At 38.2% G+C, this 12,471-nt stretch overlaps 1 protein-coding gene across 5 annotated transcripts in view; it reads right to left on the bottom strand.

The window, feature by feature from the left end:
• Positions 1-10,920, bottom strand: part of EDEM3 (ER degradation enhancing alpha-mannosidase like protein 3) — a 64,864-nt gene extending 53,944 nt beyond the window's left edge. For 3 of the 5 annotated variants that reach the window (XM_058430511.1, XM_032136582.2, XM_032136585.2), the window contains exons 1-2: positions 10,552-10,910; positions 5,580-5,625 (exon numbers count right to left, since the gene is read on the bottom strand). In XM_058430511.1, the coding sequence (XP_058286494.1) occupies positions 5,580-5,625; positions 10,552-10,709 (204 nt within the window). In that variant the 5' untranslated portion in view covers positions 10,710-10,910. Of the gene's footprint in view, positions 1-5,579; positions 5,626-10,551 lie in introns of all 5 variants that reach the window. The other 2 variants (XM_032136581.2, XM_032136586.2) reach the window with 1 other exon arrangement.
• Between the last annotated feature and the right edge of the window lie 1,551 nt (positions 10,921-12,471).

Here is a 12,471-nt window from a genome sequence, read left to right as displayed (position 1 = left end):
TCTAATGAACAAGCTAAAATTATAGAACGTCTAGGAAAAAAACAAGAAAAAATTTGTGACATTGGGCTAGGCAAATATTTTTTAGGTAGGCTATAAAAGGCATGAATCATAAAAGAAAAATAATAAACTGGACTTGATCATAATTTAAAGTATTTGTGCTTTAAAAGTTCCTGTTAAGAAAATTAGAATGTAAAGCACAGACTGGGAGAAAATATACCCAAAGCATATATTTGATAAGGGACTAATATCCAGAACATATTAACTTTTATAACTCAGTAATAACAGAAAAAATGACCTGATTTTAAAGTGGACACAAGATCTAAACAGATTCTTCATTAAAAAATATATATGAACAGCAAATAAGCATATGGGAATATTTTCAACATCATTAATCATCAGGAAATCAAATTAAAATCACATTGAACTACCACTATACACCCAACAGAATGGCTGAAATTAGTAAGACTGGAAATACCAAGTGGAAGGACACAGAATAATTAAAACTCATACACTGCTGGTGGGAAATGCAAAATATTATAGCTATTTTAGAAAAGATTGGCATTTCTTATTAAGTTAAACTTACACTTACCATATGACCTAGTAATCCTATTCCTAGGTGGGAAATATATGAAAATGTATGCCCAAATAAAAACTTGCACTCACAGGTTGACAGTAGCTTTATTAATACAATAATAGCCAAAGACCAAAAATAAGTCAAATACTCATTAAATGGTGAATGGACAAAGAAACTATGTTCTATCAAATCAACTAATACTACTGAGTAATAAATAAGAATTACAATATATCTCCAACATTGTGTTCTATCAAATCAACTAACACTACTGAGCAATAAATAGGAATTACAATATATCTCCAACAACATGGATAAATCTCAAAAGCATCATGGTAAATCAAAGAAAGTAAATCAAAAGACTATGTATGTATGATGCCATTTATATGAAATCCTAGGAAAGAGAAATGTATAGTGACAAAACACAAATCAAGGTTGCTAGGGGTCAGAGGTGGGGAGAAGGAATTTACTGCAAATAACTATGAGTTAAATTTTTGGGGTGATGAAAATGTTCTGTATCATGACTGTGATGGTGGTTAAACAACTGTATACAATTGTCAAAACGGAATTGTGCACTTGAAATTTTATTGTCTGTAAATTTTATCTAAAAAAGATGAATTAGCTGAACAATCTGGTTCTACTGAATTAAAATTCTATGTAGAGTATCAGAGTGTGATTACAAAATGTTTTGAGAGGATACTATAGAATTTCTTGTGTAATTTTGGTAGGGTTTTAGGATGTTCTGAAAGCAAAGGCCAAGGAACAATGACTCATAGATGACAGTCCCACAACAGTCTACACAAAAAGAGGTAAATATAAATTTATATCTCCCTTACTCCCATTAGTACCATGCCTAAAATACTTTGTTTACAGAATTACTGTTTTCGATGAATGAACCATTAACGAGAAACACTGAGTACAGAGTTTCAGATTGGGAAGATGAAAAAATTTCTAGAGATGAATGCACAACAATATGAATGTACTTAATGCCACAAAACTGTAAACTTAAATGGCTGAAATGGTAAATTTCATATTATGTATATTTTACAACAATAAAACATTTTTTAAAACATTGGGGGTAGGGGAGAGGCACTCCAAAAAAATGTACATAAATCTAGCACAGGAAGTTCATTTTAAAACAGTTCCTTTGGTTTGATTAATAAAGACTATTCTACTGTTGCCTTCACAAAATCAAGCTTAATAGTGGTTATTAGGTATGATTCTACGAAAGGAGATTGTGCTTACCAACTCTTTCCAAGCTTATTTTTAATCTTTAGGGCTCTTACCAGAATATAGTTTTTGCTTGTAACAGTTTGAGTTGTCTAACATAGACAGGAAAAACACTGGGAGTTCCAAAAAGGTTCTACATTTGGATGGCCCAAATACATGTCATTTTGTCATCTAAATTAATCTGCAAACTAAACTGAACACAAGTACTCAAAACACGCTAACAGAAGCCCTAAAGTGACTGTGGCTTGAGGTTAAATAAGGTCACACAAGAACTGCTAAGATAAACACCAAATTCATGTTATTTGGTAAACGAGAAAGCCATCTGTGCAATTCACTGTGGGTAAACTGCAGCCTGACTGGGGCTAGAGATTTGTCAAACGTAGTCGTTATAATATTAATAGTTATGCCAATAAGTGTTAAAAATCCAAAAATCCCTAGATTTAAGTCCAGAGATGGCAGAGATGTAGTAATCTACCTAAAGCTGGCAGGACATTTTTATTAAGAAATAGCATTAACAGAACCTTCTATTGCATTAATAGAAAATAAGTTCAAAGGGCATATGCCAAGAACAGGAAAGAACGTATGTGCTTTAAGCAAGTTCTATGTACTATCTCTGGAGAACAAGTTCTGAGTTACAGGCTAAGTGGATTTTAGGAGGGCAATTTCAATTTAGGCAGGAAATAAATAATAATGATAGTAGTAGTCGTTATCAGTAGCAGTAGTAAATTCTTACATCATGCTTCCTATTTGCCAGACACTAGTTCTAAGCACTTTCATTATATTAACTTGCTTAATCCTTCTAACAACATTGTGAGGCAGACAAACCATTGTCTTCATTTTGCAGAGACGAAGAAACAGGCTCAGGAAGACTAGGTAACTTCCCCATTGTAACCCAGATGAGAGGTGGCAGAGCCATCTCAGGGTATCCTGTTCCAAGTCCAGAGTTCTTGCTCTTAATAATACTATATTGCTTGTCTTTGGAAAACACCACTGCTTTCCTGGGAAGCAAGAAGGTTAAAGGAATTGTTCTACTGTAGACCAGACTGGAGAGCAGTATTAGAAAGAACTAGTGAGAAATGAGGAAAAACTTTCAACATTTATTAAAAGCCTGCCATGTACCAGGCATTTTATATTTTAGGATAGTAGGCAACTGACTACAAAAAAGTAAATAGATTTACAGGCCCTGAAATTCACCTTAAACTCTTATTTTTAATTAAGTTTACTATTTCTTTGCATTTAAAACACAAAGATATATCACAATGATCAAATGCCAAAAAAAACACATTATTTTACTTCATCTTCACAAGAATTCAACTCAGTTCTTTCAAAAAAATGTACTAAGCATTTATCTACTAGGCACAAGACATATAAAAAAGGTGAATTTATTAAAAAATAAAGAAATTGGTTACTGTTCTTTAAAAAAAATCTATAGTCTACAATAACTCTTTGCAATTATTCTCATTTTAGATAGAAAGACATTGCTCAGATGGGTTAAATAACCTGTTTAGGGTCCAACCTGTAAATAGCTGAGACAGGATTTTACCTCAAGCCCTTCCAACTCCAAACCTATACACTTTTACCCTACAGAAAGCTAAAAGTGTTTCTGAGTATAGGGACAAGAAAAAAATTTCCAACTGACTTCAAATAACAAATACAAGGCAACTGTATTCTCTTTAATATTTTAGAACTGTGTCATGTTAGTTGAGAACTTGAAAAGAGGAAGTGTAAATTCTAGACTAAATCTTGGATTATAGACCTCACACAGATTGAATATAGAACAAGTACACAGCAAGAGTCACTCATATTGTAAAATAGTTGAACATTTTAAGATACATATTATAGTGGACAGGTATGGTCCCACTGGAAATATAGAAAAGAATGTTATTTTCAGGAGTTCCCAGTCTTTGAAGCTGAAATCCCTCTCTCTTAGATCTTGTAAGTAGTTAATTGTAGCAGAAAGTTACTCAGTTAGGTCCCAATAGGCACAGGCCAGAAGTCCTCTGAAAGCTGCCCTCAGTACCTGCACTGTCACAGACCTACTAAGTGTATTCTACAGTTAGAAAAAAATGTATTGATATAACTTTCTGCCATTGATATAACTGTTCTACCTAAAAAGAACAAGATATTAAAGATATCATGCTTTATAAAGAGATGATCCTATTCATTGTGAGAAATTGAACATATCCAGCTATATGCTATTTTATTCAACTTTGGAACTGCATTCGTGAGTATGCATTTATGAGATGGCTAAGGTCTGAGGGTATAGCATGGATCCACTTGGCCATCTCAAAATCATTAGCTGAGATTTGTTAAATTATGCTTTGCGCAAACTGAATTAACCAGGGATAAATGATTTTGAAAGAAATAAGGGTTGACATGTGGGTGACAAAAAAAAATTAATTAAAAAAGAGAACGGGTGTAATGGCTCATGCCTATAATCCCAACACTTTGGGAAGCCAAGGTGGGGAGATCACTTGAAGTCAGAAGTTCGAGACCAGCCTGGCCAACATGGTGAAACTCCATCTCTACCAAAAATACAAAAATTAGCCAGGCATGGTGGCACACACCTGTAATCCCAGCTACTCAGGAGGCTGAGGCAGGAGAATCTCTTGAACCTGGCAGGTGGTGGCTGCAGTGAGCTGAGACAGTGCCAATGTACTCCTCAGCCTGGGCAACAGAGCGAGACTCCGTCTCAAAAAAAAAAAAAGAACATTAAGGGAATGACTGAGGTCTTGAGAAATAAATTTGAAACTGTGTTTTTAATGTTGAAATACATCCAAAAAAATCATATTCTAAAAACATTTATTAAGAATTCAAAATGTGCTCTCTCCAAATTTGCAATATAAAAGAGAACAAGGACTGTCAAATATAAAACATGTTTTAAAACTAAAAATGCATAAATTATACATATTTAGATGTTCATAGATAACAATGATGTTGGTGTATGAAGATATTTGGTTAAAATATGATAAAAAATGGATTCACAGAATCAGCTGAAAAATATTTTAAGCAGAACTAAAGTTAGTCCTCTGACAAACTTTCCCAACTACATTTTATAGGTTGTAATCATAGAAGAAAATCTGCTGACATATTTTAAAATGTAAAAACAAGGTTATAAGGGATAATTGTCAGGATAATATGATTAAACTCTTTTCAAATTACAATTTATGAGCAAAATTTTTTCTGAATTCCAGAATTTGCTAGCTATTTCATCTACATTGTTGCACAACAGATCTCCAGAACTTTTCATTTTGTAAAACTGAAACTGCTATTTAATCTTAAGTGAGCCCTAAAACATTTTTAAATAATATGAATCAGCAAACTAGAAAGCAAAATATATTCAATGCAGAGTCCATGAGGATACAATTAGGACAGAGGCTAATAGTATCTCTTCTAAGCATTGGTTTTCTTCAGTGTATAATATTGTAAACATTTTTTTAATTAAGAAAATAATTTCCCTTAAGACCAGAGATAACATCTTTTTCATGTATATATCCACAATATCTAGCTATATAAAGCACTCAGTGAACATTGTTGATGGCACCCAAGGAAGCTGTTTAAATAACAAAGTTTCAGAATCTAATTTCAATTTATTCTTATCTGTTCAATAAACTGGTTCCCTAAAAACCACTACCAGAAAGACTAATTTTATCCTGTTTTTTAAAAACTTCGTTTTAAAAAATGTAGTTGTATTGTAGGTTTCAAAATTCCTATTTGACTGTGCTCACATAACAATCAACTCACATAAATGGTAGGTAAAGATAAGCTTCCTACTTACCATATAGTTACCATAAGCATGATCAAACATTTCCAGTACTTGACTCCTAATTTTAAAAGAGCAGAAATGAAAAAAAAAAAGGTAAGTATATTCTATTCATTATCTTTCAAAAAGTTAATTCTTCCTCATACAAAAATATACCAATAAAAACAAAAGAAAAATTTAGGTAGAAAGGGACATAAACTGAATCAGAAACTACAACAGTTAGCAGACAAGCTTTCATGAACTCACCACATAGAGCTGAGCTACACTTTAATGATTACTAGTAATTTATGTATAATTCATCTTATAATTTTTCCTAAGAAAACTGATGAATGATAGATGCCATCATCAGAGAAGGAAATCTGATGCAGAAAAACAATGACCTCTTAACACAATTATTTAACATCTCTGCCTTGAAGGGGGGATTTTGCTGGAGAGCCCTTAAAAAGAACCATTATTATTGCCATTTATTGCTTCCCCTATATGTTCTACTAAGAGAGAGGTACACGGGTGTGTAGTGACACGAAATAACAACGCTTTATGAAGCCTCTGCCTTTGCACTTACATTGAATAAAACAACTAATGCCTAGTTTAAGTACATATTTATTAACATGTTTGCCACATTTTCAAAAGATACTTTTTATGATGTGCTCTACTCTAAAAAAAACTGTCAAAAATGAAATAAATAGTATTCACTTAAAAAATGAGAAAACTAATGCTCAAAAAGACAGCTGTGTGTTTTGGCCAATTCTGTTTCGCAAAATCTCCGTAACGGTTGTTTAAAATGGAGATGTCTGATCACTACACCAGAATTTTACTAAATCAAAATCTGTACGGTTGCGACTGAGGAAGCAGCCTTTCAGTTAAGCACTCTCAAGTTCAGGGACTTGAGGACTACAGGAAAAAGTACAAGTTAATGGTATGACTAGACAAGGCCAAATAATTAGCAAAGGAAAACATAGCCTAACAATCTTTTATTAACTTTTTCTTTTTTTGGAGACAGGGTCTCACTCACTCTGTCACCCAGGCTAGAGTGCAGTGGTACGATCTCAGCTCACTGAAACCTTCATCTCCCAGGTTCAAGCGATTCTCCTGCCTCAAGCCTCCCAAGTAGCTGGGACTACAGGCGTCCGCCACCATGCCTGGCTAATTGTTGCATTTTCAGTAGAGACAGGGTTTTACCACGTTGGCCAGGCTGGTCTCGAACTCCTGACCTCAGGTGATCCACTCGCCTCAGCCTCCCAAAGTGCTGGGATTACAGGTGTGAGTCACCACGCCTGGCCTATTAACTTTTCTTTTACCAAAGCTCCAATCACTGATGGCAGGAATTGAAAAAAGTGTTAAAGAAATTGCTGACTATATTTTTATTTGCCTCCTGTTATACTGCAATTGTCATTTTTAAAACTATAATCACAGATTATGAAATACTGGTAATAATAGAGCTAGCAAACAGAAAAGACCTCAGCTGCAGATCCTGACTATGACGACCAACAAAATCAAGTACACTCAAACTTGTGAACAAATCCTGACAACTTTTTATGAATAATAACCATTTAAAAACACTTCATTATTTAAAAAAAGACCTTACCACAACTTTGCTAAAGCACTAATTCTTTGTAAGTTTACATATATATGTTTATATATATATAATTTTTATATGTGTGGTTTACAGCTCTAGACTCTTATCCTGTCCTAAGCAGAAAAAAAAAAAAAGTTTAAAATGTCCCTTTCAGGAACTCATATCAATGAATGGAAGATGGAAGTTCTTTTTTTTTCCTTCCCTGAAATGGAATACAAGATTATTACCAAGAAGTAGAAATTCCTATAATTGGCAATGGTAGTGCCTAGACATGTATATTACAAATGACATAAGCTTTAACTTGCTAACTCAACTTTACAAGCATTCAATTTTCAAGATTATCAGTAAATCATGATTGCATACAAGGAAAACACACTATTTTCCAATCCTTACATTTATGAAGCATATGAGCAAATCTTAGAACACATATTTCAAAGTGGAGCTATTTAATATCATTGCTCTGACTTACACATAGAAGCCTAACAAAGTCACATGTAAATACAGAATGGTATAATAACTACTATATTGAACAGAAAAAAAGTTTATATGTTTTATCTATTCAAAAATTGGATTAAAATGTATTGGAAATCAGACCCCGTTCAAAAGTTACATCACTCTTAAGTAATCTCTGTAAGTCGGCCTTTTCTTTTTTCGAGATGGAGTTTTGCTCTTGTTGCCCGGGCTGGAGTACAATGGCACGATCTCGGCGCACTGCAACCTTTGCCTCCGGGTTCAAGCGATTCTTCCTGTCTCAGCCTCTCAAGTAGTTGGGATTACAGGCATGTGCCACCACACCTGGCTAATTTTGTATTTTTAGTAGAGAAGGGGGTTTCTCCCTGTTGGTCAGGCTGGTCTCGAACTCCTGACCTCCGGTGATTCACCCGCCTCAGCCTCCCAAAGTGCTGGGATTACAGGCGTGAGCCACCACGCCAGGCCAAGTCAGCTTTTTCTAAAGTTACATCTCCTGCCCACGTGCTACAGAAACTGGGTTGTTTTCTACTTCATTTTTTAAAGAAAACATAACATTAACAAAATATCCTGTTGCAAAATTTTAAAAACAAAATCAAAAAGCTTATTCCATGAAGGGTAAGACTACATATAACCAGCTAAGTAATTCCACAAAGTGTAAGTTATTGAGCAATTGCTTACTATTCATGACAATTCCAGTCTTTATCATCTGTTTGGTTTTTTCGGGGGGAGGGTAAAGGGTGGGGCATTTTCTGCTTTTATCGCGAATCATTATTTGGGCTTAAAAAATTGCACAAGTAAACCTAATGAATCAAAGTTCAGTTTTCTGAAAATTCCCAGAGGAGAAAGCAGTCATATAATTGTGTATTTGTTGTTTATGGCTCTAGATTCTTACTCTATCCTTACTCAAGGGTAGAGCAATCTAACAAGCCTAAATAATTGTAATTTCACTTTCATAAATGATCTCAAAATTTGAGCTGCAATTTCAAGCCAATTTGGTTGAACTTTTCCAGTTAAAAACTAATTTTGGTCAAAAATGATTTATCCAATGACTCTTTTACAGATAAGTTTTTAATAAAAAATGGAGAAAGAGTAGTGATGGTCAAATAAGATTCTTGTGGTTCTTAACAGACTTGATACTTCTCTTCCAAGTCTAATGAACGTGCAACACACTGGAGAGAGCCTGGCCCTGGGATCAGACAGGCCTGGGTTTGAATACTGGCTCTACCAATTACTAGCTCTGCGGCTGAACAAGTCAACCTTGGGTCTCAACTTCCTCATCTGCAAAATGTGGATCACATTCATTGGGAAATAGGAAGGAGTACAGAGATAACATGTAAAGCATTCACAGAGTGAGATATTTGGTAAAAATTATCAACGATACATTAAATTCATAATGAGAGAAAATGTAAGATACTTATTAGAGTTTACTGGTAATTTTATTTTGATGGTTGATACTTCAACTTTTTTCCATCAAGTGATCTTTATTGCTGTTTAGAAACGAATACAAGACTCTTTGCAATGATTTAAAGTACATAAAGTAAGACCTGATGGTTCCACCACCCCTCCAGCCTAACCCCATGAGATAATCTTCATTCCACGTTTTTCTGAGCTTAGGTATTATTTTTCTTTAAAAAAAAAAAAAAAACATGGGATGGTACTATACATATTATTCTACAACTTGCATTCTTTTTGTCTTGGAAATATATTCTGGATAGGCTTCCAGTGACATACTTCCTTCTTCTTAATGTCTCAATATTATTCCATAATATGAAGGTACCCTATTCAACCATTTCCTCCAAGGAACAGCTGTTCTTTTAAAATGCACTTTTTTTTTTTTTTCGAGAAAGAGTTTCGCTCTTGTTGCCCAGGCTGGATCTCTCTCTCTGCATTAAGAGTGCTTTTATCTTCTTAGAGTAAATTCTCAGAAACAGAACTGATGAATCAAAGAGTGTGCACAATTTAAATTTTAGTAGATACTACCAATAAATTACAGCAATTTACACTCTCACTAAGCCTTTTTTTTTTTTTTTTTTACTCCTTAACTAGCCAGAACTGTATCCTTGTGTTTTCTATTACATTTACTAATCTGATGGGCAAAAACCAGCTAGCTCCTCGTTTTAATCTGCATCTCTTACGTTTATGGAGGTTGAGTAACTTTTCATGTTCATTTACCACTTCCATTTCCTCTTCTGGCTTAACCGTTCATGCCTTTCTCCCATTTCCTACTGGTTCTTCGCTTTCTTCTTATTCATGTGTAGGACCTCGTGTATGTATTACTGACTCTGAATTAAATGGTGTAAATAGAATTGATAATTTTATGGCACTGTCAAGACGGAAAAAAACTACTGAATAGGTATACTTGAGACTTTTGAATAATTTCCCCCCATACATTCTGTTCTATTATGAAAATACAGTGCAAGAAAACACTGCAAGGAAATAGTAAAATGTGTAAAGTTCAAGTTCCAATGAACGCCCCCTTTTCCGTAACAGGTGTAAACATCATTTCCTTAACTACTGTGAGATCAGCAACATTTTCCCAGCTGGAAGCTCACTTGTGCGAGAAAGCTAACCATGCCTCGGTCGACAGGCAGCCAACCGCAAGACTCCAGCGCGCAGCGATGCGGGCTGTAGCCCCCTTCTTGGGCCACTGACATGGCAGCCGCGTCTTGGGCCACTGACATGACACACCGCGCCTGGCTTCAAGGAGCCTGCACATGTCACCGGCGGCCAGGGCGACACCCCGTCAGCTCCCCCGAGGTCAGGTCGCGAGCGGCGGCTCCCACCTCCCCGGACCCTGTCCACCCCTCTAGGGTTCTCGCGCGGCAACAGCCGTTCCAATCGCGACAGGAGAGGCCACTACGCGACCGGGTCGCAATGACAGGCACCCCTCCTGTGGTCAGCCTCACCGAGAAACCCACCCCAGGCTGCCAGCACCCTTACCCAAGCTTCTGTTTCTCCTCCCTACTCATGGGCTCGGCCCCCGCCGTCCACACGGAGGTGGCCGACACCAGGCAGAACGCGGCCGTCGCCGCCACTAGGCTCCATGGCGCTCGCTGGGGGACCGGGGACCCACAGCCCCGGCCGCCGGCTTCGCTCATGGCCCCGCGGTTCCGCGCACGCGCAGCTGCTACGACCTGCCGGTGAGACCCATTGCTGGACGCCGGTGGCCAGGGGGCTGTTAGCCGTGCCGAGACGGGGCAGGATGCGGAGTAACACGGACGGCCGCCGGCGCCAAACTGTTCCCGAAGCCACCAAGCCGGTCCCCAGCGCCAGCGCTGCCACCGCCCTCCGCCCTCAGTATCCCGGAGCGCCTCCCCCAGCTTTCCGGTGTCGTAGTCTAGGAAACCGCCTCCCCAACGTTACTTCCGGGTAGGGCCGAAGCCGTAGAGCCTCAGGACCAATGGTGACCGCATGGGAGAGGGGTTGTCTCCGGCGACTGGAGAGGGCATTGGCCAGGAGAAGTGAGACGTGGACAAAAGGCGGGACTGGAAAGGGATCTCTCGCTTCTCCCGCCTCCGACCCGCGGAGTTGCCCCTTGAGGACTACCAGTCCCAGTGTGCACTGCTTCCTCCCCGGCTCTCCCGCAAGCCGACTCGGAGCCGCGTCGCTTGCTTCTACCCAGGGTGGGCGCGCTGCACCCTGGGACTTGTGGTCCTCCGAGGTCACCGGAGGTTGCTGGGATCCCACCTCCCCGTTTCCTCGGCGCCTTGCAGTCCACCCTGCCTCGGTGGGCTGCGTAGTCCCGGGAAACCCGTCAGCTGTTTACCCCTCTTCCTCAGAAAGTTGTTTCCCAGAGAGCTGGCTGAATGAGGCGCACTGTCCCCAGGTCAGTGCTGCTTGCGTTAGGGAATAGTGCTGGAGTAGTCGTCTACCCTCAGGGAAATTCCAAAACACAGTAACAGCAAAATGAATTGAGCCTTTGAAGGCATTGCGCTAAGTTTTTACTCGCAATCATCTCAGGCACTCTTCTCAACTCTGATAGGGTAAGTACCACCATCCCCCTTTTACAGACGAGGAAACAGAGGCTTAGAAAAGTTGGTTAACAAGAGCTCGTCACACTGCTGGATTAGAATCCATCCAGCCTCTGATTCGGAAGCCCTTGCATTTAACCACCGCGCAGTACTACAAGGATGAAGGAGCACGTGGGTCCTCGTACATGATTAATAATAGTTATCTCAAAAGCTCAATGTAAGGAGAGCCGTGTGGGCTTCAAAGAAGGTTTAATGAAGGAGCTTGGAAAATTTTGATGACTGAGTCCCAGGTTAACTATTGGTAAGATGACACGTCAGTTCCCCTTGAAAAACCACATTGTTTTTCTAGTGTGGTCATTCAATAGGTAGTTGCGGAGTTTAGGAGCTTGGATGTGATCTCTGTGACCACAGTAAATTACTTACGTGTCCCTTAAGCAGCATTCAGCCGTCTTTCGGGAAACGTTTCTTCCTTGACTTTTATCACCTTACCTTTTACCTCTTAACCTCTTACCTCTTACCTCTTCTCTGGCTGACCCGTTTTCCTTCACTCTCTCGCTACTTTATATTAAAATACAGGTGTTCCCTTAAGGTTTTCTTTTTGTCCTTTTTCTTTCTGTACTCTAATTATTCCTTGGTGATTTCTTCTCATAAGGATTCAGCCAACATAGCTCTGTGGTTGATTTCTAAATCAATATCTGTCCTGATCATTAGACCCACATTTCCACCTCCCTAATAGAAATGTCCTAATGTCTGGCCCAAGGGTAGCTCAAACGTAAGATGTTTTCTGATTCAAATTAATGCATCGGAATCATTGTCAACTCATCTTTATCCTTCGTGGTCCACGTGCAATTAATTACCAAATTATATAGATTTTACCTGTTCTATCTTT

The sequence above is a fragment of the Hylobates moloch genome, unplaced genomic scaffold, assembly GCF_009828535.3.
Source record: "Hylobates moloch isolate HMO894 unplaced genomic scaffold, HMol_V3 SCAFFOLD_18, whole genome shotgun sequence".
NCBI lineage: Eukaryota > Metazoa > Chordata > Mammalia > Primates > Hylobatidae > Hylobates > Hylobates moloch.
The sequence above is the reverse complement of the archived record's forward strand: the minus strand, read 5'-3'. Positions and strand labels throughout refer to the sequence as shown.